This window comes from Diplotaxodon limnothrissa, linkage group LG6 (genome assembly GCF_057381915.1).
Source record: "Diplotaxodon limnothrissa isolate DT_005_m linkage group LG6, D_limnothrissa_male_GT1.1, whole genome shotgun sequence".
Classification (NCBI taxonomy): Eukaryota; Metazoa; Chordata; class Actinopteri; order Cichliformes; family Cichlidae; genus Diplotaxodon; species Diplotaxodon limnothrissa.
In genome coordinates this window covers 28,895,340-28,921,294 of record NC_140601.1, presented here as the reverse complement: position 1 = coordinate 28,921,294, position 25,955 = coordinate 28,895,340, and the positions used below count along the sequence as shown (strand labels likewise).

Below are 25,955 nucleotides of genomic sequence, written 5' to 3'. Positions count from 1 at the left end.
AATTAAATCTTGCCGACTTTGACCAACAATCTATGCACATAACACTGTAAATCCCCCGTGGTTGTTATAAGAATCCAAGACTCCAAGTTAAAAAAAACTAAATTTATTTTACACAATCACGGTTATTTACACAATTACATTTGGAACCATACTTAATATATGATATATAAGAAAATAATGTGCAAAATATATCATGATTTTCAAACTTGTGATTTTACCCAGCAATGCTATTTGACACACATACACACACTTGATTTTTTTTTTTTTTTTTGCCACATACATCGTAACGCATCATTTCCATTTCCTGAGTTTGAGACCTTTGCCCCCCAGACTCACACCTATAGCCACACAACCTTTTTGCATAAACATCTGAAGCAATGATTGTGTCAGATCTCAATCAGCCATACATCTAGCATATCATATGATGACTGCATGTCACACGAATGTTTCTACAATTATGACATATACAGTAATTACAATTACACAGTAACATGTTGTACACCTCACACAAAGTTTTTCCTAAAATAAATTGATCAACAATTATGCAGTTTTAGTGCAACTTATCTACTTCATCTAACACAGTGCAGTACGTGGATTGGTCTTAGGGGTAATTTTCACACTTCAGCAGACTGGAGACATTTACTGACCACTGTTTAGCTGTTTGTCACATACATTACAAGGCAGGCAAACTGTAATCTGTCACTTCTGTTTGGTAGACAGTAGCTGTGCGTGCTGTTTTTTTTTTTTGTAGTAATATCTGACATTGCACAGTGTTTTAGTTTTTACAGTGTGAGTCTAGAATTCAAAAAAGTTCCCAAACACTAAACCAAAAACTACAGTAAACAGTAGCACCCTATTAACAGCTTACATTATGTAACATGTATATGGATAAAAAGGTATTTGAAAGATTGTGTCAGGACAAAAGCAAGAGGAAGCGACAGCTGTCATCGTACCAGCTTTTCAATAATTTGAATATTTCAGTAGGTGACAGGTCATGTTTGTCAGCATTCTTGTGTGTATACTGTGTGTTTGTGTGTGTGTGTGTGTCAAAGAAGCAGAAAACGGTAGTGTCTATGAAGTAGAGCAACTGTTACAAAATCAGATCTGCTCCACTAAGTGATAGCTTTTTGAAGCAAAATTTCCAGATTGCTGAGTTTTTATTATGCCACATGACTGTTGATCCAAATACTCATCAGCTACGTGCTTTTGCTTGTTGCTGATCTCTCCACTGTCAGAGACAACATTGTACTCATTGTACAACATTGAATGAACACCGTCAGGTTTAATCATAACCTGCAGTAAAAAAAAAAGTTGTCCTGTGACTATAAAAGCAGCCTACAGGTTATTTCATTAACTGCAAAAGTTGACACTAGTACTGCCAGTCAATGTGCCAGTCATTTCAGATTGACGGAGTGAAACTCTAGTTTCGGAAGCAGCTCATCATGACTCAGAGGTGATTTCTATTCATTTGCTGGATTAGATGTTTAAAAGAGAGAAAGGTCATTGCCACTGCCACAACTACTAAAAGTGTCTCTGTGGGGTCACTTCATCACATCAGTTGATGATGCCAGCAAATGTATTAATTGGCAGAGGAAGTCCTTTGTTCATGTACTTGCTCAGTCCAGCATCTTTATCCTCTTCCAACTTGTATTTGGACCTCATTGTTTTCTGGACACAGTATCCTGGATCCACACAGGGCGAGACCTCGATGCTAAAACAAAAACATATTTAACATGGAGATCAGTTTGGACTGCGTGGAAACTAATTAGCTCCCGAACCAACTGCAGCTCTCTTTTACCAACTAGTACTGTTGTAGTTGTTAGCAATGTAGCATCACACATTTTTTCCCTTTACCAATGAGACACCAAGCAAAATACACTGACAATACAACTTAGACTACACTCTTTTACCTCTGCACATTTCTGTAGGTCCTGGAATCATCTCTGTCCAGTATAACAGTGAAAGAACGTCTCTCCAAAGTGCGAATTTTAATGTTGCTGGTTCGAAACTTTGGCGGCTCCTGCAAAATAATGCACTTTGTTAAAAAATATTTGCACATATATACATATACATATATATATATATATATATATATATATATATATATATATATATATATATATATATATATATATATATATATATATATACATATACATACATACATACATATATATATATATACATATATATATACATATACATACATATATATACATATACATACATATATATACATATACATACATATACATATACATACATATACATATATATACATACATATACATATATATACATACACATATATATATATACATATACATATATATACATACACATATATATATATATATATATATATATACATATACATACATATACATATACATACATATACATATATATACATACATATACATATATATACATACACATATATATATATACATATACATATATATACATACACATATATATATATATATATATATATATATATATATACATATACATACATACATACATATATATATATATACATATATATATACATATACATACATATATATACATATACATACATATATATACATATACATACATATACATATACATACATATACATATATATACATACATATACATATATATACATACACATATATATATATACATATACATATATATACATACACATATATATATATATATATATATATAACACCCAGCACGCCCCTGCGGGCGGTTTATCCTTCAAGCTCGGGTCCTCTACCAGAGGCCTGGGAGCTTGAGGGTCCTGCGCAGTATCTTAGCTGTTCCCAGGACTGCGCTCTTCTGGACAGAGATCTCCGATGTTGTTCCCGGGATCTGCTGGAGCCACTCGCCTAGCTTGGGAGTCACCGCACCTAGTGCTCCAATTACCACGGGGACCACCGTTACCTTCACCCTCCACATCCTCTCAAGCTCTTCTCTGAGCCCTTGGTATTTCTCCAGCTTCTCGTGTTCCTTCTTCCTGATATTGCTGTCATTCGGAACCGCTACATCGATCACTACGGCCGTCTTCTTCTGTTTGTCTACCACCACTATGTCCGGTTGGTTAGCCACCACCATTTTGTCCGTCTGTATCTGGAAGTCCCACAGGATCTTAGCTCGGTCATTCTCCACCACCCTTGGGGGCATCTCCCATTTTGACCTCGGGACTTCCAGGTTATACTCGGCACAGATGTTCCTGTACACTATGCCGGCCACTTGGTTATGGCGTTCCATGTATGCCTTGCCTGCTAGCATCTTGCACCCTGCTGTTATGTGCTGGATTGTCTCTGGGGCATCTTTACACAGCCTGCACCTGGGGTCTTGCCTGGTGTGATAGACCCCAGCCTCTATGGATCTTGTGCTCAGAGCTTGTTCTTGTGCTGCCATGATTAGTGCCTCTGTGCTGTCTTTCAGTCCAGCTTTGTCCAGCCACTGGTAGGATTTCTGGATATCAGCCACCTCCTCTATCTGCCGGTGGTACATACCGTGCAGGGGCCTGTCCTTCCATGATGGTTCCTCGTCTCCCTCCTCTTTCTTGGGTTTCTGCTGCCTGAGGTATTCACTGAGCACTCGGTCAGTTGGGGCCATCTTCCCAATGTATTCTTGGATGTTCGTTGTCTCATCCTGGACTGTGGTGCTGACACTCACCAGTCCCCGGCCCCCTTCCTTCCGCTTAGCGTACAGCCTCAGGGTGCTGGACTTGGGGTGAAACCCTCCATGCATGGTAAGGAGCTTTCTTGTCTTTATGTCAGTGGCTTCTATCTCCTCCTTTGGCCAGCCTATTACCCCAGCAGGGTACCTGATCACGGGCAGGGCGTACGTGTTGATGGCCCGGATCTTGTTCTTACCATTCAGCTGACTCCTCAGGACTTGCCTGACCCTCTGCAGGTACTTGGTGGTTGCAGCCTTTCTAGCAGCCTCTTCATGGTTCCCATTCGCCTGCGGGATCCCCAAGTACTTGTAACTGTCCTCTATGTCTGCAATGTTTCCTTCTGGTAGTTCAATCCCCTCAGTTCTGACTACCTTCCCTCTCTTTGTTACCATCCGACTACACTTCTCCAGTCCGAACGACATTCCAATGTCATTGCTGTATAGCCTGGTAGTGTGGATCAGTGAATCGATGTCTCGTTCACTCTTGGCATACAGCTTGATGTCATCCATGTACAGGAGGTGGCTGACAACTGCTCCGTTCCGTAGTTGGTATCCGTAGCCAGTCTTGTTAATGATCTCACTGAGGGGGTTCAGGCCTATGCAGAACAGCAGTGGGGACAGAGCATCTCCTTGGTAGATCCCGCACTTGATGGTGACTTGTGCTATGGGCTTGGAGTTGGCCTCTAGTGTTGTACGCCACATCCCCATTGAGTTCCTGATGAAGGCTCTTAGGGTCCCATTGATCTTGTACAATTCTAGGCATTCCAGTATCCAGCTGTGGGGCATTGAGTCATAGGCCTTCTTGTAATCAATCCAGGCAGTGCACAGGTGGTGCACTGCCTGGATTGATTACATATATATACATACATATATATATATATATATATATATATATATATATATATATATATATATATATATATATATATATATATATATATATATATATATGTATGTATATATATATATATTAGGGGTGCAACGATATTCGTATCGATATTGAACCGTTCGATACAGTGCTTTCGGTTCGGTACGCATATGTATCGAACAATACAACATTTGTAATTTATTTTATCAATTTTCCTTCTGACGATGCTGTCTGTGTTGAGCGCTCAGTGAATCTGTGTTCGACTACTCCGCCTAGGCTGCACTGTCGAGCGCAGATCCACTGAGCGCTCAACACAGACAGCATAGTCAGAAGGAAGAGCGCAGGGCAAGCTAGCGAGACAGAAGTTAAGCTCTACTTGCAACAGGCAAATTGAACCTCATTCAGATCTGGCGTTTGGAATTATTTTGGTTTTCATGTGACGTATGACCCTGAAGGTAAGCGAGTCATGGACTAAAGTAAAACAGTATGTTGGATGTGCCATGCAATGCTCAATTACATTGGTGTGAACTAGTGTGTTAGCGCAGTTAGCTCGTTAACGTGTTGGCCGTCTAGCCCCATGCACGGAGCGATCGGCGGTAGCTCGTTAACGGAGATTTGCCGTGTTGTGGCGTTAAGGTCATTTCAACGAGATTAACCTGAAAGCACTAGTGGGAACACAACGAATATGACTGCACATTTACGCCGACATCATCCTAGTGCAAAGACAAGTGGAAGCAGACAAAAAAAAGCAAGCATGCTACTAACTTTAGCCGAGTCATTTAGACAGCTGTTAGCACATGATTCTCCTTATGCTGCTGAGAATATAGCCCAGAAGAAGCGGATAGTATAGCTTTTATTTTGGAAAGAGCCATTTCTCTGTAATAAACTCTCTTTTCCAAAGATGAGTGATTCCTCAATCAGATACAGGGCTTGCAATATCGCTAGCCCGACGTCCTGGAGCTAGCGATTTTTTTCAGTCGGGCTACCAAAATCTTTCTCTTCCCTGCCCGTCGGGCTATTGTAGGAAAAATATATGTCAATGCTTTTGCATTCTTTCAGAAATGTAGCTGGGTAATTATGTCATTGGCATCGGTGAGCCACTGTCAATATGTGACATATTGAAATCGCGTTTGAATTTGCGCTTGTTTTTTTGCTTTCACTTTGCAATCGTGCGAACTGTGTATAGAGAGCGACAGCACTGATCTGTGAGTGATGATAATTTGTGCACCAATTCCTCTGACATCGTCTTATTAATCGTTAGCTTACTATGCAAACATGACAAGTGAAATCTCCCGCAGCTTACACATGTGAGAGGTTGATCGCGCAGAGAATCGCTGAGCTTATGTGAGTGAGTGTGTAAAAGCATTTCAGTTCTGCTGAGCCAAATAAGACAGGTCAGGGTGAAGAAGTGACAGCCAAAGAAAAGCTTACCACAAAACGGAGAAGTTATGACAAATCAGACTATAAGGCAAAAAGAAAGTGCAGCTTTATGGTTTCATGGACAAAAGAATTTCTGTGGCTGCGATATGACGAGCTAAATAACCAGGGCTGCACATAAGTGGTCCGCAGGTGCGCATTCGCTGTCAAAATAAAAAACACGCACAAGGGTTAGGGTTAAATTTAAAAACTGTACTTTTGAGTTAAAATATATATTTATAATTTTAATAAATGACAAATTAAAAATGCATGAACATTTTTTTGTATCGAAAAAATATCGAACCGTGACACCAAAGTATCGAACCGAACCGAACCGTGAATTTTGTGTATCGTTGCACCCCTAATATATATATATATGTATATATATATATATATATATATATATATGTATATATATATGTATATATATATGTATATATATATATATATATATATATATATATATATATGCTTGTGGTATCTGGTCAACTCACCACAGTGTTGTTTTTCGTCTTTACGGAGGTTTCATTTATCATCAGTGTCAGACAGTTTAGATCTACAACATAAAGGATAAGAAAACACAGAACTTAAAAACGTATTGACAAAACTACTGAAAGCATGACTCATTGAGAAAATTCTGCACCTTCTGCTTCATTGGAAGGAATGGCATTGATCCGAGCACCTGTCATCCTGACCGAAATCCCTTCATCGATGTCACGGCCACTTAATGTCACCTGCACTCATACAGAACCACGACACAAACAAGTGAGAATGAGTGGTTATGCATTCACACAAATGCATCAACACAAGCTACAGAATCAGGAGTGGGAAATTTTTCAGCACATCTTCTGGTAACTGTTAAGAAGTTTGGCTAAACTAGCACTAATAGCAATCCAAGAAAAAAAATGAAATTTACCTTTCTGTAATTCATTGAGACCATAGCTCCGCATACCTCCCCCGAGCTCTTCCTGTGTTTATCTCCTTGTTGGTTAGAGGAATGTGGTTAAACTTGACTGTGCACAGTTACAGTAAAACATAGAATACTGGGAAAAACACTTCTAAGAACAATTTACCTCTAACTGACGCAGTGATATGCCTGAATTCAGGGAACTCCATGTCCAGATGGGTAAGAAACACTTCCTCCACTGGCTCCTTCGTCATGATGTTGAATGAGATCTAATGGAAATGACACAACGTTTAAAAAATTTGTTTATATTTGAAAAAAGACACTGACAATGCTCACATGCATTGTGTTGAATAAATTTTGTTTTCACTGATGAAAAGAAGAAAAAAAAAAGACCACAAAGAAAATATGTAATGTTACCTTAACAAAGTAGATAGCGAAGTAGACCGGCTGCTGACCAGTACGGACATAATAGGAAATTATATCAGAGATGAAGGGCTCTTTTTGCCTCTCGCTGCTTGCTTGTTGCTATAGAAAACAAAAGACCTGTAAAATTAACCTGACTGCACAATGTTGTAACTGCATAGTCATTTTGATTGCACATCAATCAACTGTATCTGAAATAGATGTCACTAAATAGTCCACGAAAGGCAGGAAATGCAACAGCGCTTGTTAATTTTGGTACTATGCTAAAGCTACTGTTCTTTAAGTTGACAGTTTCAGAGTTTGTGTTTCAGTTTGAACTCTTATGCACCATACGAACCCAAAGCGATGGCATATAAAACTTTATTTTACATATGAATTTAATCTAAGTATGAGGAAAAGAAAGAAGGAAATAGCTTTGCCAGAGTATACTGAGAAGTTTCTGCAACGAAGAAACTTCTTCATTTTTCAAATGCCAAACTCACATCAAACAATGAACTGTAACAGTAGTTTACATGCATGTATATCACTGTTCATTTTCCAGTTTCAGAAGTCTTCTATTTCCTGTTTGAGTTTACAGAGCAGTGTCAAGAAATCTTTGATATAAGCTTACTTTACTTGTGGTTTCAGTGAAATCAACATATTTATTTTCCTCACAGTATGTTATGCAATGCAATTTCCTGTGCTTTACCTCAAGCACTCCAACACACACTGCCACTGTCTACAGTAATTCTCCACTCTCATTTAGTTATACATTTTAAGTATCTAACAAAACCCTGCTTTTAAATATGTTTTATCGTACCATCTTAGCCAGGTTGGGAATCATTCTACCCAAGCTCTTGATGTTGCAGTTGTACCATGGGTCAACGTTGCTCAAATAGGAACCAAGAGTGCAGGAATCCCCCTTGGATTGTTGGTGGTTTTCCTACAAACAAGGAACATGGAAATGAAACCATAAATACCTTAAATGTGGCTCATTACATCAAAGCACCAATCCACTACTGCAGAGAATAAACTAAACTTTGTGAATATGAAGTTTCACATACTGATCTTCTGGTTAAACAGAAGCCATTCAGTTTTTTTTTATCTTTTGAGGTTTGTTATTTACCAAATAATCAGTGGTGTGCTGAAAAGAGGAAGTTCCCTTACTTTAACTGGGGAGCTGGGACTCTTGGGACTGCAAACAGGGATGTAGTAAAACTGGAGGTCGACTTTCATTGTGAGAAAAAGCCTTCGTGCTTCCCTTTTTCTGCAAAAGCAAACCAGAGATTCATGAGGAGTTTAAAGTGTGTTGAGCATGATTGGATTTTAACATTTAGCCAGATACCTACAATAGAAAAAGTACTCTTGATTCATAGACCAGTAATAAAGTAAACTAAGTAACTGTGAACACAAATTGTAATTCAAGATTTGATGTAACGATTTTCCTCCTACTGTAGCTTCCTATTGCTGTTATGACATCATTTTATTTCATTTTTCAGTTAATGTACCTGCACAACTGTCACACAGTTAAAATATGTTCCCTAAAATAGAAAGAGCGGTCATTGTTATACTACAACAAACACATTTAACATCACACAGAAATACAGTTTGCTTATATCCTCTATTTGAATAATCTGAGCTTCTCATGCTTACTTTAATTTTTCTCTGTAAAAAGACATTCCAGGTACTGTGTACTTAATCTAGTGAGAAAAAACCGCAAACAAACACTGACCAGTAAAGTCATGAGAAAGAAAACCTATGTAGCTACATGTAGATTTAAACCACAAGAGACAGTTCCCAGCTGCATCTGTTTAGACACTGCTAAATTTGCTCTGTTGGTTTCTGTCTCGAAAGTGACTACAGTATAGCGTAATAAAGTAGCAGAAATCATAAATGATGTGTCACAGCTTGCAGTAGCAAACAAATAAAAGCTATATATTTGGCCACATAAGAACCTAGAATACTAAAAGCGCCAAAGCAAAATTGGTCAATGCATCGTCATCAAAAACTGTATTCATTGTGTGATGTGAGTAGTCCCTCACCTGAAGAAGTAATAGGCTTTAGCTAGGCGGCCCAGCACCCTATCAGTCCCCATGATGACTATCCTGGCAGTAAGTTGTCTCTGCTGCTTGGAGAAGGGGTTGTGCATCACACTGCTTCCTGCTCTTCTCTGCAAAGTCATCCCTCTTCTTCCTCCCCTCCCTCCCGCTCCTGTGAGGCTTGCCTGGTCCTCCATATTTTCCTGTATCAGCACCATACTGTCTTTTACGCTTGGTTTCATTTTGATGCCTCCGCGCCTCAACAGTTTTGAGTCTTGCTCACTGGAACAAGAAGGTATGAGCATTAAATCATTGTATGAACGCTTCCTACAGTATGCATGCTATTGATGAGGACCTTTAGGTACAACCATATTTCACATGACTTTGGGGGCAATTTACATGAAATACTGTGGCTCAAAAGCATGCTTTGGAAAACAGACCGGAGTTTTGCACTATGCTACAGTACAAAACCTGCATATTAAACCATGCAAACTACAATGAAACTTGTTATTATGACGAAATAGAAATTATTAGATTTACTTTTTGGATTGTTCCCATGGTCCAGTCATGCTGACGGCATCCAAAGATGGCAGTTGGGACGGCTCAGTGCTGGGCGGCAGGTCCCTTTCAATACCGCTGTCGTTGGACATAATGGAAAAGCGCGTCATGTCACATGGCATCATGTCAATGGGTGATTCACCCAACTCGGGGTCCTCCTGCTCTTCAATGATGGAGAACTGTTCTGACATGGAACTGGATCGAAGCCACTTGGCCAGCTCTCGCCCTGTCAACAGTTTGAACATTTGTTATGCACATGCAATACAGATAATGTTACTCATATGGAGTCATATAGACTCATATACACTGAGCTACAGTATGTGAGTCCTTTCAATAAATGTCACATCTGGTCTTACCGCATTACTTACTGACAGTTGTCATACTTTTGTCTACACAATCACATGACTACTTCAGATGCTGCTTTAAGTCACATCTTCAACAAACTAGTTTCCCAATTATGTGTGAATCTTTCAGTAGGAGTCCTTAGTTGTGCTCAGAGAGGTATTCTCTATTGTGCCAGACTGCAGTGTACACATTTAGTTTTAATTTAAAAATCATTTTAAATTTCAATAAACGTACACTCGCTTCAGCTATAGTCACTCTGAGGGCTCCACTGATTCAGTTCAATATGGGCTTAAATTATGTTGTTGCATTAAGTGTGTTAATCTCTGATAAGTGAAATCAATGTTAATTAATGTTCAGTGTCAGACTGACTCTTGTAGTTTGACTTTACTGGTTTCAGGTATATTAAAAAGTGTTATTTGGTAACTGAATGAAATCATATCTGCACTAACTATTTAAAAAAGCTTCTCTTTCTCAATAAGCTTTGATTTGGACTGAATTTTTAACTATTACTGTTGCGAGAAAGGACAAAAGGTAGATTTGTGGAACAAAACCAAACTTGGCATCATGTTTCTAATATCAAACAAGGAAGCAATTCAGCAAAGATATAAAAACATATTTTTTCCCCTTAAGTCAGATGATGGATTTTTTATTTTTGGTGTATCACCCAAGTCTCGGCCTAATTCATCTCAGCTTACTGTTTGCAACAACATCCTCTAGAGTCCCGCCAGCATTAAGAGACACTCACAAATATCCAGATCCGCTGTCCACAGGTGGAAGCTCATCTCTGGGTTAGGAAGAGGGCAGTCACATAGTGGTCCACCAGACAATGGTTCTGCAACACACACAGCGGAAAGCAGAGAGAGGAAGAGACCAAAACTGTCACAATGAATATTAAAAAAAGCACTGGCTAACTCTACAACTTCCTCTGTGTAAACACCCCTGTCTATCCTTCAGTGTTCCAGCTGTGATGAAGCCAGGGCAGATTCATCAGATAAACCGATGTGATAACAGCAGGGAAAAGAGTGTCATGAAAATGTATACCTGGAAATACTAATAATACATACAGCTGACTTTACACATTGGCCATGGGGGAAACAGCTAAACAGAAGGTCGTGTTTGATCTTAGCAACAGGCGATGAATCCAGGCCACATTGTTATATAAAACATGTCCATCAGAGATAATGCTTGAAAAATACACTGACTGGTTTACAGTTCACAGCTTGGTTAGACTGAGATTTGGCCCTTTTAATGTTGAGATGCTTTGGACACACCAAATGAAGAGCTTCTGTCATACAGTTTGCAACGACATAATTTCTACACTCGTTCATTTTTGTTGATTATCCTGCTATAATTACAACCCAACAAAGCCCTAGAAACTTGCAAAGGTCTATTTTTCCCAACCACAATAATTTTTGAAATGTGACACTGCAGGCATTTTTGATCTGAATGTAAAGAGTACTCACAGATTACTTTAGTAAAAAAAAAAACAAGAGCCTTAGCATTTCAATACTCCCCTGACTGCAAGCTGAAAAAGCCCTGAATGCCCAACAGGTCAGCAGATTCCAAGCTTAAGATGGTTAAATAAGGGTAGTTAGGACTATAAAGACTATAAATTATACATGTGCACCTTCTTTCTACTTCATGGAGACTGTAATGACTATTTTTATCAATTAATATCAAGAGAGCAGGTACACCAGATGTTATCACTTCTTGATTTTTCATTTTCCATTTGGCTTCTGCCTCTTGATGTGACTGTGGTTCTTGAACTTCTTTCACTTTCTTTCATGTCTACCTAAACCTGTAAGTTCATGTATGACTCAGACAGACGAACCTTGGCCAACAGAAATGTGGTCTGGCACAGCTCTGCATTTGCTTTTCAGAGAAATCCTACCTGAGTCTGCATTGGCAAGAATCTCGTTGTACAGCTGGAGAAGACGGCTCCTCAGCACTCCCCCCTCCCCTCTGACGCCCTCCTCCAAGCTCTGCTCTAGCGACGCCAACACTTCCTGAAAATATGGCTCAACTTCTTGCCCCATGTCCTGTTGCAAAACAGACAAACAACTGGCTGAACACACACGCTCTCGGGAAAATAAACATATACAGATGATGTATTCATAGCAAAGAGGTGAGAGGTCATAAATGTGCGTATGCCTGCCCCTGTGTGTGTTCTGCTGAGGTGCTATCTTAGGACCGGTGCCAGGAGACATTTCCACCATGCAGCTCAGAAACAACACCCCGTTATTCATGATGTTTGGTATGACTCTACACAATTTTATATCCAGCTGTTATATAAGAGCTCCTTCTTGCCACCAACAGAAACATGATTCAAGCATGTCACTTGAACTAGGTCAGGCGCATGATTGCTTTGTGCACCCTTCATCATTGACTTGAGCCTCCCCACAAGTGTAATACATATTCACGTCTTGTCCTTAGCGGGCGACCAGCGGCGGTGGTCTGCCGCGCAATTCACGTGATAATAAAAAATACAGAATATCCTCTTCGTATGACTTACTATTATTAAAAATAAATAATTAAATGGCTTTCTACAGAACCTGTTAAACTCAGCAGTGCTTCCTCAATGCTTTCGCTAGATCGTCATCTTTTCTGCAGTATGTTTACCCAAACATCCGATCTTACTTCTACCAATCACTGACTAATTTCAACTGTAATTCTCAGAAAATTTATTCTGCATGAGTGGGGAGAGGGACCAGGATGTGTTCACACTATGTGAGTCACATTTGTCCTAGATGGTGAAGTTCAAATGAAACAGTGACTTCTATACCAGGTCTAATTAAAAACAAACAAACAAACAAACAAGTGAGGCATATAGAAAATGTCCACATTTAACTTTACACTGCTACAAAACATAACTCCAATAATAAGAACAAGTGTACTGACCTTGAGGGCTTGAGCGAGTTTTGGCCCATGGCAATGCTCATCTCCTAAAGCAGCCTGTATAGAGTGTTGTACCACACTGCGCATGTGATCTAGAGGATTTAGAAATTGACCTGAAGATGTAGCTGATACCTCAAAATCCCCCGACACAACTGTTACCAAGGACTCAGAGAAGACCTCTGGTTCAGCTAAAACAAAAACCCTGCAGATATAAAAAAAAGACTTAAAGACTGAACAAAGAAGACAGCTGAGGAAATGTAAATATCCAGTTCTAAAAGGGTTTAACTCAATCAATAAGTACATTATTTAGAGTTAACTCACCTCTCTTGGAAGGGATAGTGCACGGTTTTTAATCTCTGCTCAGCTATGACCATCCTCTGGTACATTAGACCTGTAGATTAAAGCAGCATTAAATGGTACTATATGGTTGCAATAATCATAAAAGAGACAGGTATAAATGTCCGTTGATCTTAAGTCCAATGGAAGTGAGTTCCACAATCTTAAAAGCACAATCTCTTTTGACCCTGATCTGCCTCAGCAGCTGTTTAAACATGTTGTTCTAACATATACAAGCTTCTTACCCCATATTTTAAATTCAATCACTATGTCAAGGTCAGAAATAATACCTGGAATGAAGCGTTCAGTTTTTATCTGTCTTGTGTAGCTAAGGCCCACAGTGCAATAGGGGTGAGGAAACGTCAGCAGCCTCTTACAGAAGTCGTAAACCCGCTTGTAGAGTTCATCTGGAATATATGCTGTCTGGAATGTCACCATTAAGGACACACACACACACACACACACACACACACACACACACACACACACACACACACACACACACACACACACACACACACACACACACAAGGTTTACAATACAAGTAGAAGTCACAACTACAACTTTGCGTTTATGCTTATGAATGATAATTTTCTCAGTGTTGTTAAGTCAATTTGTTCTAGGAATTAAAACACAAAATTCTCAAAATTCTTCTATTAGGTGCTACGGACATTACCATAGTGAAACACACTACTTTACATGCTTTAAAAGCAATGCGTGGTTTTATTTTATTTTTGCAGTCCAGTAAACCACTTTATAAATATTGAAAAGAATAACCACACATATATCAATTAAATGTATTTAGCTAGCTATATTCACGTTAACAAAACCAAGCCTAGAATGCAAACAAACAACAAGAAATAAGTGAATTAACAGAAACAAACAGCTCTTGTGTACCTTTTCACAGAGTACTAATGCGGCAGACAAACCATACCTGGAAAATGGCATACATCAGTGTGTGGAGCAATGGGATGATGCATTTGCGAGAGTCCCATCTCTCCGCCTGCAGAGATAACACATCATATGACAGGGTGCACATATTTCAATAAAATAATCCAATTTCAGTTTCTATGAATCCCAGATAACTGCAGTTTCCTTTGTGTGAAAAGGGAAGCTTTTTTTTTTCAAAACCTCCAGTGTTTGCTGTCAGCATTTGTTGGTTTATGGTGATGTTTTCCTTTAAAATTGTAATTTAAGAGTGTCAATGGTAGTGCTTCAGAGACTTAGAGATCAAGTACCTTTTCCAGCTCCTTTATCAGTAACCACACCAGAGACAAGCTACTTGCAGGATTCTTTTGAACCTTCTTATGAAGCGTCCATCTCAGCATCCCTGAACACACATGCACAAACACACACATGCACGCATGAGCTTTTAACACAGAAAACTAAACACACTCACCAAAGGTGTCAAATTTTTCTCCATACCAGTGCAAATCCAAAAGATGTTGATGACTACCAACAGAATGAGTCATAGTTTTGTTGACATGGCTAAACATTCCACACAGTGCTTACTACTAATACTTACTGGCTTCACTAAATATCTACTCTGAGTGGAAAAGTTTACAAAAAGGAACAGACTTGGTCACAGTAAAAATAATCACATGATGTGGCTCATAGGCAATCTTATACATGAGAACGGACTCAGCTGTAAACACAGACAAACACTATCACATCTTTTACATCTGATATTATTTTGGATAAGGCGATTGAGATTTTTTTCTGGTTTGTTTTTACCTTTGTTGAAACAGTCAGATTGCTGCAGCTGGTCGGTTTCTCTGGGCAGCACAGCCTGGATGCTCCGGTAGAGCTCTGGCTCTGGAACTGTAGGGGAGCCGTCAGCTGATAATAAAAGTTGAGACACTGGGAGTTTAAGTCTGAAAGATTCTGTTTTAAATTTGCATAACTGAGCTTTGTGTATAGTTATTTGAGTGGGTGATCTGTACCTGTAGGCTCCATACTACACATGTTTTTTGAGCTATCCCATAGGGCCATGTTGGTCAGGTCTCACACACATCATGTGTCCATCAGCTGTAGACAGGAAATAGACATGGAAAGTGAGCGTCACTTATGTTCTGTCATGTCTGCGTACAAACACTAAGTGGACAGACGGCCTTTCACTCTGCCTGTCTAAGGGCAGAGTGAAAGGCTTGTTTTAATACCAGCACTGTATGTGTTTTCAGACAGTGACAATACATCTCTATTTCAATGTATCTTCAGAAGAGACATGTTTTGCATTTGTGTATGGTAAGTGTTCAAAGTCTACCTACGTGAACACCTACACACTCACACACCTCACACCACATACTGAAGGTTAACAGATAAAATAATTAGAACTGGTTCCACACGAACAACCTAAAAGCATTAAAAGTGTCTATAATTAATACAGCCTACTTCCCGTGCTTAAGTTACTTTGTAGAAAGTCCCACACAGGTTTATGAGTCATCTGTAAATCTCCCGTAATACAAATTCATTGTGATATTTGCCCAAGACTGAGAACTAACCACCCATTGTGGCCATGGTTAGTTTAGTTTCAGATCCTTTATGTTCATGATAAATGGTATATGAGATCAGGAAGACACCCTGTTTTTCAAGGAACTGTTGCAGTTATGGAGACAGCTTGTTATAAATATTTGCTCTCTTCACTACTCAGAAAAATGCTGAATAAAATAACTGCAGCAGAGAAGGAGCAAAAGACGGGAGCATAACATACCAAGACTCACAGAAATAAAAATATGACAACTAAGTGTTTTCACTTAGAATCTATAGTAGATATCCTCTTAGTATCTAACAAATAAAAACAAAATCTCAAAAGCTATATTCTTAGTTTCATACACGATGGCACTATAACCAAAAAGCATCCAAATCCATTTCTAACACACAAAGTAAAATAGAGATAATATAACATAAACTTACCCTGTTCCATATAGGGACAGGCAAATATATCGCCCAAGTCTGCTATATTCACGCACTACACAGGCTGTACTGACATGTAAGTCACAGGAGTCAAAGAGACTGAAAGCGAGTGAGACCGTGAATCACACGCAAGTGAGGACAGCGATTCATTTCTGAATGTATTTCCTTTTGTATGAGGCTAAGAGTTGTGGGCACGAGCTCAGTTACTTTTGGTTACGAAGAAGGGAGGTGTGTGGAGGGGTGTGTGGGTACGTGTGCGTGTGCGTGTGTGTGTGTGTGTGTGTGTGGGGGGGGGGGGGGGGGGGGGGGGGGGTCTGTGCAGGTTTCTGAAATGAACGTATTTGGATTTGTTTCTATTTTTAGACTTCTTACTCATACCTTGGTTTCTCGCGTTTATAAACTTTTACACCTGCCACTTATTCTTCCATCTCTAAGTTTACCCATTTGACCTTTTTCCTCCCTTTCTCTCTAACACACACACACACACACACACACACACACACACACACACACACACACACACACACACACACTGATTCAGGTCATTCAACTGAATGGGTCTGTACAATGAAAGGACTTAGTATGATGGATTTAGCCCTGATCCCTCTAAGAAAAGCAGCGTGTTCAAAAACAGTGTTAACAGCACTGCCTCAGCAGTTCAACGCTGCCTGCTTGACCACAAGTTTCCGGTTGCCTCTACCATGATCACTCTCTTTCTCACTGTCTTTCATTCCCCCTTCTCTCTCTCACTCATTTTTTCTCTTCATAGATCTTCAGCTGTGCAGCTGGCCCCTTTAATACACAGGAGGGCTCAAGATATTATCTTCATTTTTGTGTTTCTCTAAGGTATAAACAAATGCAGACACAAAACTAGCCATGCATGCACATAAACATGCATCGCAAATGCATACATTGGCTCTCACTGACACACGGTTGCAAGTGTAGACTCTATGTTGGCTTTTTCAAGTGAAACCATTAATGCAGTACAGGAGCTGACACATACGTAGCACTTCCTTTCTGTCAAATGAGTGGGCAGACAATGCTCTATATTTAGAGAGAGAGAGAGAAGAGAAAGAGAGAAGTAACTTCAACTCAGAAATAACTTAAAAATAGATGTACCCTATCATTGAGAGCATTTCTAAATATGCAGTTTGAAAATCCCAGTCTGCAATAAATGCACTGCAAAAGGTGAGACGGTGGACTTCTAACTGCGTTACATTGAAATGAAAAAAATGTTCATGATCAAGGCATCGAACTTTAAGTCGTCTTATGTAGTCCTACCAATATCCATTACAATATCCATATATGGTATGTAAATAAATATAAAAGGTTTGTTTACACCTCCTAAAAAACACACTTGTTATTTGGACGTTCAGGTTTCTTCCAAACTATTTTGTATCAAGTGTTCGTTTGCAATCCTCATGCAGCAATATGTCATGTTTTTGACAAAAATATATATGCACAAAAATAATACAATGCTAAAATTTACAACTGCAGACATACACCAGCAAATACCCAATGTTTATTTAAAATGCATAAAATCACAAGATTAAGTCAAGTTAAATTTACCTAACACACATATGATCGTGTGATTTATTACACTCATACTTTTTAGCTGAAACAGAAACAAAGACAGGTAATAAACAAGTAACTACATGCACAAATACTATTCCACTGTAACAACTCACACACATATTGTGCCATCGACTTACCACTACCATGGTGCACCTTACAACAAAAAAGCCCTTTTTTCATTTAAGTAGATCACGTGATTGTTTGGTAGAGATGACCACATTCCTACTGTTTGCATAGCTGCTCTGACATTTTCATAGTCTGAAACTTTCATGTATTTAAATTCAGGACTGCCTGTGAATATAGGTAAGTTTGAGTTTATTGTTCTAGTGTTGCAAGTTTTGAAGTTTGGGGTTCATGCTTTAATTTCTTTACTATTCCAATAGCATCTTCTTCTGACAAAGTTGATTCTTTGATTTAGGAATGAATGAGAATTTCTTTATTAATAAAACCAAAAGCTTTGAAATAAACTTAATTACATTTAATTTGAATTTAATTAGATTTAATTAAATTAAAGAGTTCCCAAAGATAAAAAAGGTATGCCTTCAGTCTCGATTTGCAAACACTGATGCATAAATCTGATGCCTGAGGTGACTTGTTACAACGGCAGCAAAAGCATGACTCCCTTTTGATAACTGTAATGACTTGTTGTTTTGCAATCCTATATCTAGGATGGTAACTAGTTTTCTCAATTTTTGCTTTATTTTTTTACTTTATTTCTCTTGACTAACTTCATTGTTTTTAACTGTGTCTCATTCCCATTCATTTTCTCATTACCAAAGCCCAAGGTGTATAAACAGTCCGGTTTTCAGCTTAGTTCCAACTTCACATGTTGTACTTCCTGTGTTTTTGCTGCGTTGTTCTGGATATATTATCACCATGTCCACAATAAAGCACATTCTGGCCCTGCCAATTTCACTGAAACCTTACAAATAACCCAAACAGTTAATAATTTAAAAAAATTTAAAAAAAAAAAAAGTAGGTCAATATAGAGGTCCCATCCTGTCACTTACCTTTTGGCCTCATGCCAGTGACACAAATTTCCCCATGAGTGTTGACAATTTACGGTTAATGCCATTCAGTTCCTGATTACATTACAGTACACAACTGTCTACACCTTTCTTGTACAAGCAGTCATTGGCAAGCGTTGCAGTGGTCAGCTGAAGCCTCGGACGGTGCTACCTAACAGAAAACAGGAGCGCTCATTTCCGTTGAGGCACACTGCAGACATCTCAGAAAACAGGAAGGGCCTGACAGCACTGTGTGGAAGTGTGCTCATAGAGCAAGAGAAAGGTGGTGTTTAGATGCATGCAGGGGAGGTGAGGCTATATGTGTGTCTGCTTGATTGGAAATCCCCAACCTAGGATAGCTTAGGGTCTTTTGACAGACACAGGTTTAATCGTCTCTCACATCAGAGTTGGACAGAGTGCAACAGTACATATCTGCACAATTTTACCCACAAGTAGACAACAAGTAATACCTGAAAAACAAGTGTGGAGTGACACCTTTTGGACTCGTTCACATAAATATTAATGCGTGTGGTACAGTGAGTTATCACTTACAGTAAAAAGCATAAACAAGTTCCTTGACTTCTTTTTTCTTTTCAGGAAAAAAAAGACATAGTGTAAAGTCCCACTGAAGTCAATTAAGAAAAATAAAGTAAAACCCAAAGCAAAAATTGAGAAAACTAGTTATCAGAATAACACAGGAAATGGACAACAATACAACCCAGAATAGACACTGATTGTCTGTTACTTTGTTCTACGTGTGAATTACTTCACATTGAGCAACAAAACAGTCCCTCTCTTCAATAACCAACAGTTTGTCATCTGTGATTACAACAAAGCAAAGGTAACTGAACACTGCTATAATTTTTCAGACACACACCTGCACAAGCGAAAGCTGCAAAGATATTTCAAAAACAGACATGTAATCTTGCATGAGCAACAAGGGATATCAATCAAATTGATTTCCTGCATCAACATAATGGACAATATGCGGAAGTCCTTTTGGGTGCTTGAATGTGCACATGTTTGTGTGTAAACTTGCCCAACAAGGAATTATCTCCTCCTTAGGGGAGATACAAATATTTGCAACAAAACTTTTAGGTTTTTAGTTTCAGATCGGAGGATCTGGTTAAGTTAAGTTAAAGGTTTACATGCACCAGGTATGCCTCTTAGTGTAGTATGCTAGATCCATCAGGCAACAGGAAGCTGGACAAAACAAGACAGAGAGAAGTTTCCCTTAAAGGTCTGCATGTGAGAGTTTGTGTGTGTGTGTCTGGTAAGGCCTTGCCTGTAAGAAGTGGGTCATTTGGACCACTAGGGTTCATGTGAGGATGTGGCGTTTAGCTTAAATTAGGTAACACGCAAGAACAAGAGTTTTGCAAAAAATTGTATTTTTAACCCAAATGACGATGAAAGCTAACACTTACTTGTGTGTAGTCACCCATGAACAAATACATCATGCCACGCACAAAGCACTTAAAACATAACTTGTACTGGCTGATATACACAAATTCAGTATTTGCAAACTAGGAACTTTTTGTGCAAAACCCTTAAGGCTACAAGTTTAACTACACACATTCATAACACTGACTACAGTGCTTTTTTCTGCTTTTCCTCAAACATTGCTATGAAAGTGAAACTCATCTGAAATATTATTGTTACATTTGTTACATAAGTATTTTGGAACAGTGTTCGCATTCAGTCATACATCTAAATTCATTCAGCTCAATGATCGACAGCTCTGAACACAGACAGCATTGTAAGAACAGTACAGCTGTGACCTCAGACAGAAGACCTGAGGATAACCGGAGCACTGTAGAGAAGTATGAATGATTTATGTTTTTGGTCTTAATGAATAGTAAGCTATTTTTATAGACAGCTAAATCAGCTATTCAATCTTCACATGCAGTTCTGCCATGCTTGTTTGTAAAGACATCTTTAGAAAGAAGCAGCGAATAGGTTTCACATATTTTGTTTGCTTATATAGCCACAAATCAGCTGATTCCCTTACATGGCAACCAAGAAAATAGTCTGGCTGGGTTTCCTAATACTTTACAGTACTGTCCGTCAAACAGATGAGATGGTATCCCTGCTATCAGTCTATCTGTTTAATCAAGTGCAATGTCTCTCATACACACATGGCTAAAGACTGATTGAAATGTAATAAGAAAATTAATTTTATTCATTGACTGACATAAATGTTTGAGGTATGTGTTAGCAGTGCCCTTATTGAAAGTATATAGCCTATAGGGACTTTAACTCACATTCATGTTTTGATATATATTTTTTCAATTCAAGTAGTTGTTCTTGCAGTAGTCAGTAATATTACTGCAAAGGTCTCAACAACAAACATTGTTCGTTTGCTGCCCAAGATCACCAGTCTAACCACATATCAGATCTTATTCAGCCACAGTGGGCAAAAATGGGCGACAGTGAATCACAGCTGTAAACTTTGAAAAAGTAAAAAATCTTTTGGGGTAAAGTGACCCGCTGCTACCGCCACAGGATGTGCCAAGTGCGTCACATAAAGAAAAACAGCAGCACAAATGTGGCTACGATGGAGCCACTACTTTCCAAGGAACCCACAGTTGCAGAACTGTGCCAAGAAGTATTGCCATTTATTTTTATGTCCCTTAAAACAAACAAAAGGGTAGTGTCTCAAAGTGAGGCCAGTCTGCGGCCGTCTGTATTTTGGCATCTGCTATACGTGGAACTAAGTGTGTTTTATAATCACTTTCTGCAAGGTTGTGTTTTTGAATTTGTGTTTGGGAAAATTCAGCGGTTGTGTGGGCTAACACTGGTCCAAAGCTGTATCTGAAAACTATAAAGTGACAAAAAAAACTTTAGAAGTTTCAAAACAGAGCTTTCTCAGTAAAGTTCGCTATCTGAAAATTTACTCTATGAAAAAAAACAAGCCGTCATCGCACGCTTGTAGTGCAAAGTGGCACCCTAAAACGCAATGTTTTGTCCAAAAGCGTAACTGGTAGAGATAGTTCACTCACGATAAGGAAAGCCACAAATGCTCAAACGTGTGAAGCTGTTCTTACGAAAGCAGCTGCCATTTTGACCAACTTGTTTTGATTCATTTTAAAGTAAAGTAAAGATTAGGATTTATTTTATTTCCTATTTTCTCTCATATATCTCATATCTCTTATATATCTTTTATTTTTCCAACCTGCTTTAAAAATACACTTTTGTTAATATGTTTATTCAGTTTTCTCAATTTTCTTGTTTATATAACGAGTGATATAGAGTGCACTGTGGTTTGTAGGATGGTATACGACATATGGAAAATACATTAGTTCAAGTAACTGGTAGTGGGAAGTCACGCCGTCTGACTATGCTGCAAATTCTTAAATAAGCCGTAGAAGTTAACACAGCCTGAAGATATGTTGGAGGATGTTCTTCCAACTAAATTTAACAGCAGCTATTAAAAGGTTTATTAAGTTGTTTGTGACCCACAACACCTGAAACTACCCAAGTCCTTCCTGCCATGTCTTTAGGTTATGTGTCAAACCAACATGGCTGAGCCAAATTTGGCAAACAGCAAGCCAAATGTATTATATATTTAATTTATTGTATTTTATAATATATTTGTTCCAGAAGAGAGTTCTACATTGTCAAACATTTTTTGTTATTTATTCATTTTACTTTTGTTCCCCACATCACAAAGCTATGACATCACAACATGATCGATCAGTTTCAGTGTTGATCCTGGACCAACAATAATTATGATGATGCAGGAACAATCTTGACCCATCTTGACACAATTAAGACATTTTCTGTAGCCCGTAGCCACAAACTAAAGTATTTCCTTGAGCACTTTTTTTCCTCCTAAGAATTTTCTTCTCTGTCTTCAGCATTCCAACCAAACACTTCCCAGCAGAACACAAATGTAATGCATTGTCTCTAGCGCTATCAGTGCCCTCATGCGGGCCAGCATTCTCATCTGTTGGTTTTTGATCTACTAAACAAAATTAGAGATTATTTTAGAGATTATTGTTAGGATGCCTTTAAGATACATTTCCCAAAATTCTCCCAAATGTTGCCCTTAAGTGGTTGACATTTAAGAACTAAGAATCCTTTGTGGAGAAACGCCACTACATCAGCACATGACACTGACCCTGTTTTTGTTTCATGGCTTACAGCATGAGCATTATGTAGTTAATTATGTAATTAATTGTTTATTATTGTTATTTTGAACACATTAATAATTGATTACACAATAAGCATATTGGGTATAGTATATAATTAATGATTATTATTATCCTTATTAATAGAACTTATATAGGCAAGTTCTATTAAAGTCTATATTTAATGATTAATCATCCTTAAATTAAATAGGTAAGTTCTGTTCCACTGCTGACACGAGACAGTTTAAATGCGGTCCTGTGTCTCATGGTGCACCTGTTCTGGTCATCCTCTCAACACTCCAGAACATGTTTCTTGGCTGCATTATCTCACTGCAGGCATTTGACTCACCCCAGAAACTGTTTATGAGTGACCGCAGCATTGATAAGGTTATCTTTATAATGAACGAAGTGCAACTAATTTTCCTTATTCTGTGTATTTATATTATGATCATTTGTTGTTCATTCCCGCTATTGCAAGATACTCATGAGTTCCCCTTGAACACCGTCCAAACCAAAACCGCGTCAATGAGGTAATAGCCTAAATATTTTAAGCAGTGAAGTCACCCATCCTTCATCTGTCAGTGAAAAACCTCACCCAGTAGCTGACATCAGTAGTCTGATTTTAAGTAACATTACATTTCTTTTTGCTTCACTAGATATTGTTGCACATTTGCTTAACCAGTGATCACGATTCACAGACAGCCTAAAAAGAGACAATCATCCATTTTCCCCCCTCAAAATAGCTGCTGATTCACTACCCACAAATGACCATCTGCTTTCTTCAACTACAACTAACCATCATTCCACTTAACCCCAAAGTGGTGCCAGGAAGCTCAGATCTAAAACAAGGAAGCTGGAGGAAATTCCGGCTTACTTTTAGACTCAAACAGACACAACAGAGAGCCGGGGCTCCAATCAGATCAGGCACTGTTATCAAAATCTTGCTAATCTTGAAATAAACCGCCGCCCCCCTGTCTTCCCGTGTCACAAGCCAGGATGTGGGGAGGTTTTTGAACAGGCTAGCTTGCACGTAAGAGACTATTCAGAAAATATAGTCGGAATAAAAAAACAACAACACACAGCGCGAGAGAGACCAGGCACTGCAGCTGTCATGAGCAACAGCTACAGAATTTCTTGTCAAATATTTCTGCCTGGAGCTCTACTTTAAAACCACTGACATATCTTATCTCCATATATCACAGTAAGTGTATACTGCTGACAAAATCGTGTACCAGTGTACAAACACAAACAATGTTAAGGCAAAAAGAAAGAAAGAAAGAAAGAAAGAAAGAAAGAAAGAAAGAGAAAAAAAAGCGGCCAATCTCTGAAGTAAAACAACAGCATAAACAATAAAAATACGCAGGCCATTTACAGTTTCACCTTAAACTGAATGCACAACTGCATGCAAATTATTTTTCATCACTTTCAGTATGTTAGCTACAATTTAACAGTCGTCGACACCAACTTTTGCGCGAGTGAGCAGCGGGTTAAGTAAACTAAAAATGTCAGCAGTTGGTGAAACGAAGATATTCTAGCTTTTAGGGAAACTTACCTAAAGTTGAGCTAATGCAGGAAGCTTCATTCGCTCTTCTTAAATTACTGTACTATTTCTGCGTCTCTGTCGCTTCTCTCCAGTCATCTGTCTGACAGCAGAACAATCTGCTGACCACGCCCACTGCCCGGAAACCAATCAGAGCGCTTAACCAGAAATGATCATCTAAGCACGAGCCTTCGATAGATGACTAGATAGATGTCACAGATCATAATTGGTGTTTGTGGCAGTAAAGCCATTTTAAACTGTTTAATGCTGGTTTTACATGCATGTCTCTATATAAAGATATATGTGTGAAGGTGCATATCTTTACTTACAGATGACCGCACGGGTGTCGCTGCATTTCAGAGGGTATTCATTTTTACCTCAGACGTGGCATGCAGTATAATATGAAACACTTACAGTTTCAGAGCAGTCCGACGTTGCTCTGTTCATTCACTGTTCATTCATGTTGTAAACGTAGCCTATAAATTGAGTCGACTTACTCTGCAGACATATACATATTTTAATGATCTCTGAATTGAAGATGTTTCATAGATAGACAAATATAATTTACAGAAAGAAATATCACACTTTCATCAGAGGACACATGTAGATGGAGGGCACTGGTGTCATGCATTTATCTGACATTTAAACACAAAAAGTACCTAATTTAACCGCCTGTTCGCTCGATTGTCATGTCATTTAATTATACCAATCTGCAGTGCTTCAATTTCAGTGTCAGTCAAGTCATCAGGATATTATCCCTTTACACTAACAAAACAATAACATTTTAATTGCACAGATTACTGAGTGTAAAGTGCAATGAATCAGTTCCTTTTCATGCAGGAAGTGTACATCCAAATCTATTTTTAAACACCTTTTTCCCCTACTGGTGTCCTTATTTAAAAACAAAATCAAAAACATTTCGTTCATAAAATATGTTACAGTAATTACAAAGACACTTTATTCCAAGTACACTGTACTTCAAGTGAAGTCAAATAAAAAAGTCACTGGGGCCCTCTGCTGGTCATACTTATAATTTCAGTTAAAACAGTACAGTGTAACTCCTTAGGAGAAATGTTATAACTGTGTATAACAGGCATAAAAATGATGATGTGATTTTCAAGTTATAGTACACGGCAGAATATTTACAAAAATAATATTTACATATTCTCTAATAGTGTGCATTCTCAGATATTGTCACCTAATCTGATTATAACCCCCAATAGACACCTCCACATGGATTTCCAGAGAGAAAAGTTGGTAAACTTTGACTCCAATATACCACAGTCTTAACATCTCCCTCACCAGGAGCCTGGTAGCACAGCATGTGGTGTTGCTA

At 38.5% G+C, this 25,955-nt stretch overlaps 1 protein-coding gene across 1 annotated transcript; it reads right to left on the bottom strand.

Moving 5' to 3' along the window:
* Positions 1–1,335: 1,335 nt before the first annotated feature.
* pik3r6 (phosphoinositide-3-kinase regulatory subunit 6) lies at positions 1,336–24,711 on the bottom strand. The gene is made up of 21 exons (XM_085356099.1): positions 24,632–24,711; positions 15,398–15,482; positions 15,189–15,293; positions 14,693–14,784; positions 14,389–14,457; positions 13,744–13,876; positions 13,439–13,508; positions 13,121–13,319; positions 12,114–12,261; positions 10,968–11,054; positions 9,860–10,103; positions 9,323–9,601; positions 8,448–8,547; positions 8,101–8,223; positions 7,296–7,403; positions 7,045–7,147; positions 6,888–6,952; positions 6,615–6,705; positions 6,466–6,527; positions 1,911–2,020; positions 1,336–1,711 (listed from the first exon to the last, which is right to left on the bottom strand). Exons 2-21 carry the CDS (start codon positions 15,444–15,446, stop codon positions 1,555–1,557), a joined length of 2,394 nt encoding a protein of 797 aa, XP_085212225.1. The 5' UTR covers positions 15,447–15,482; positions 24,632–24,711; the 3' UTR covers positions 1,336–1,554.
* Positions 24,712–25,955: the final 1,244 nt, after the last annotated feature.

Coding starts and splice junctions, on each gene's coding strand:
- pik3r6 (XM_085356099.1), bottom strand. CDS start 15,446: ATGGCCCTATGGGATAGCTCAAAAAACATGTGTAGTATGGAGCCTACA. Junction 7,404..8,100: donor TTCCCAACCTGGCTAAGATG/GTACGATAAAAC, acceptor TGTTTTCTATAG/CAACAAGCAAGCAGCGAGAG. Junction 1,712..1,910: donor ACCTACAGAAATGTGCAGAG/GTAAAAGAGTGT, acceptor TTTTTGTTTTAG/CATCGAGGTCTCGCCCTGTG.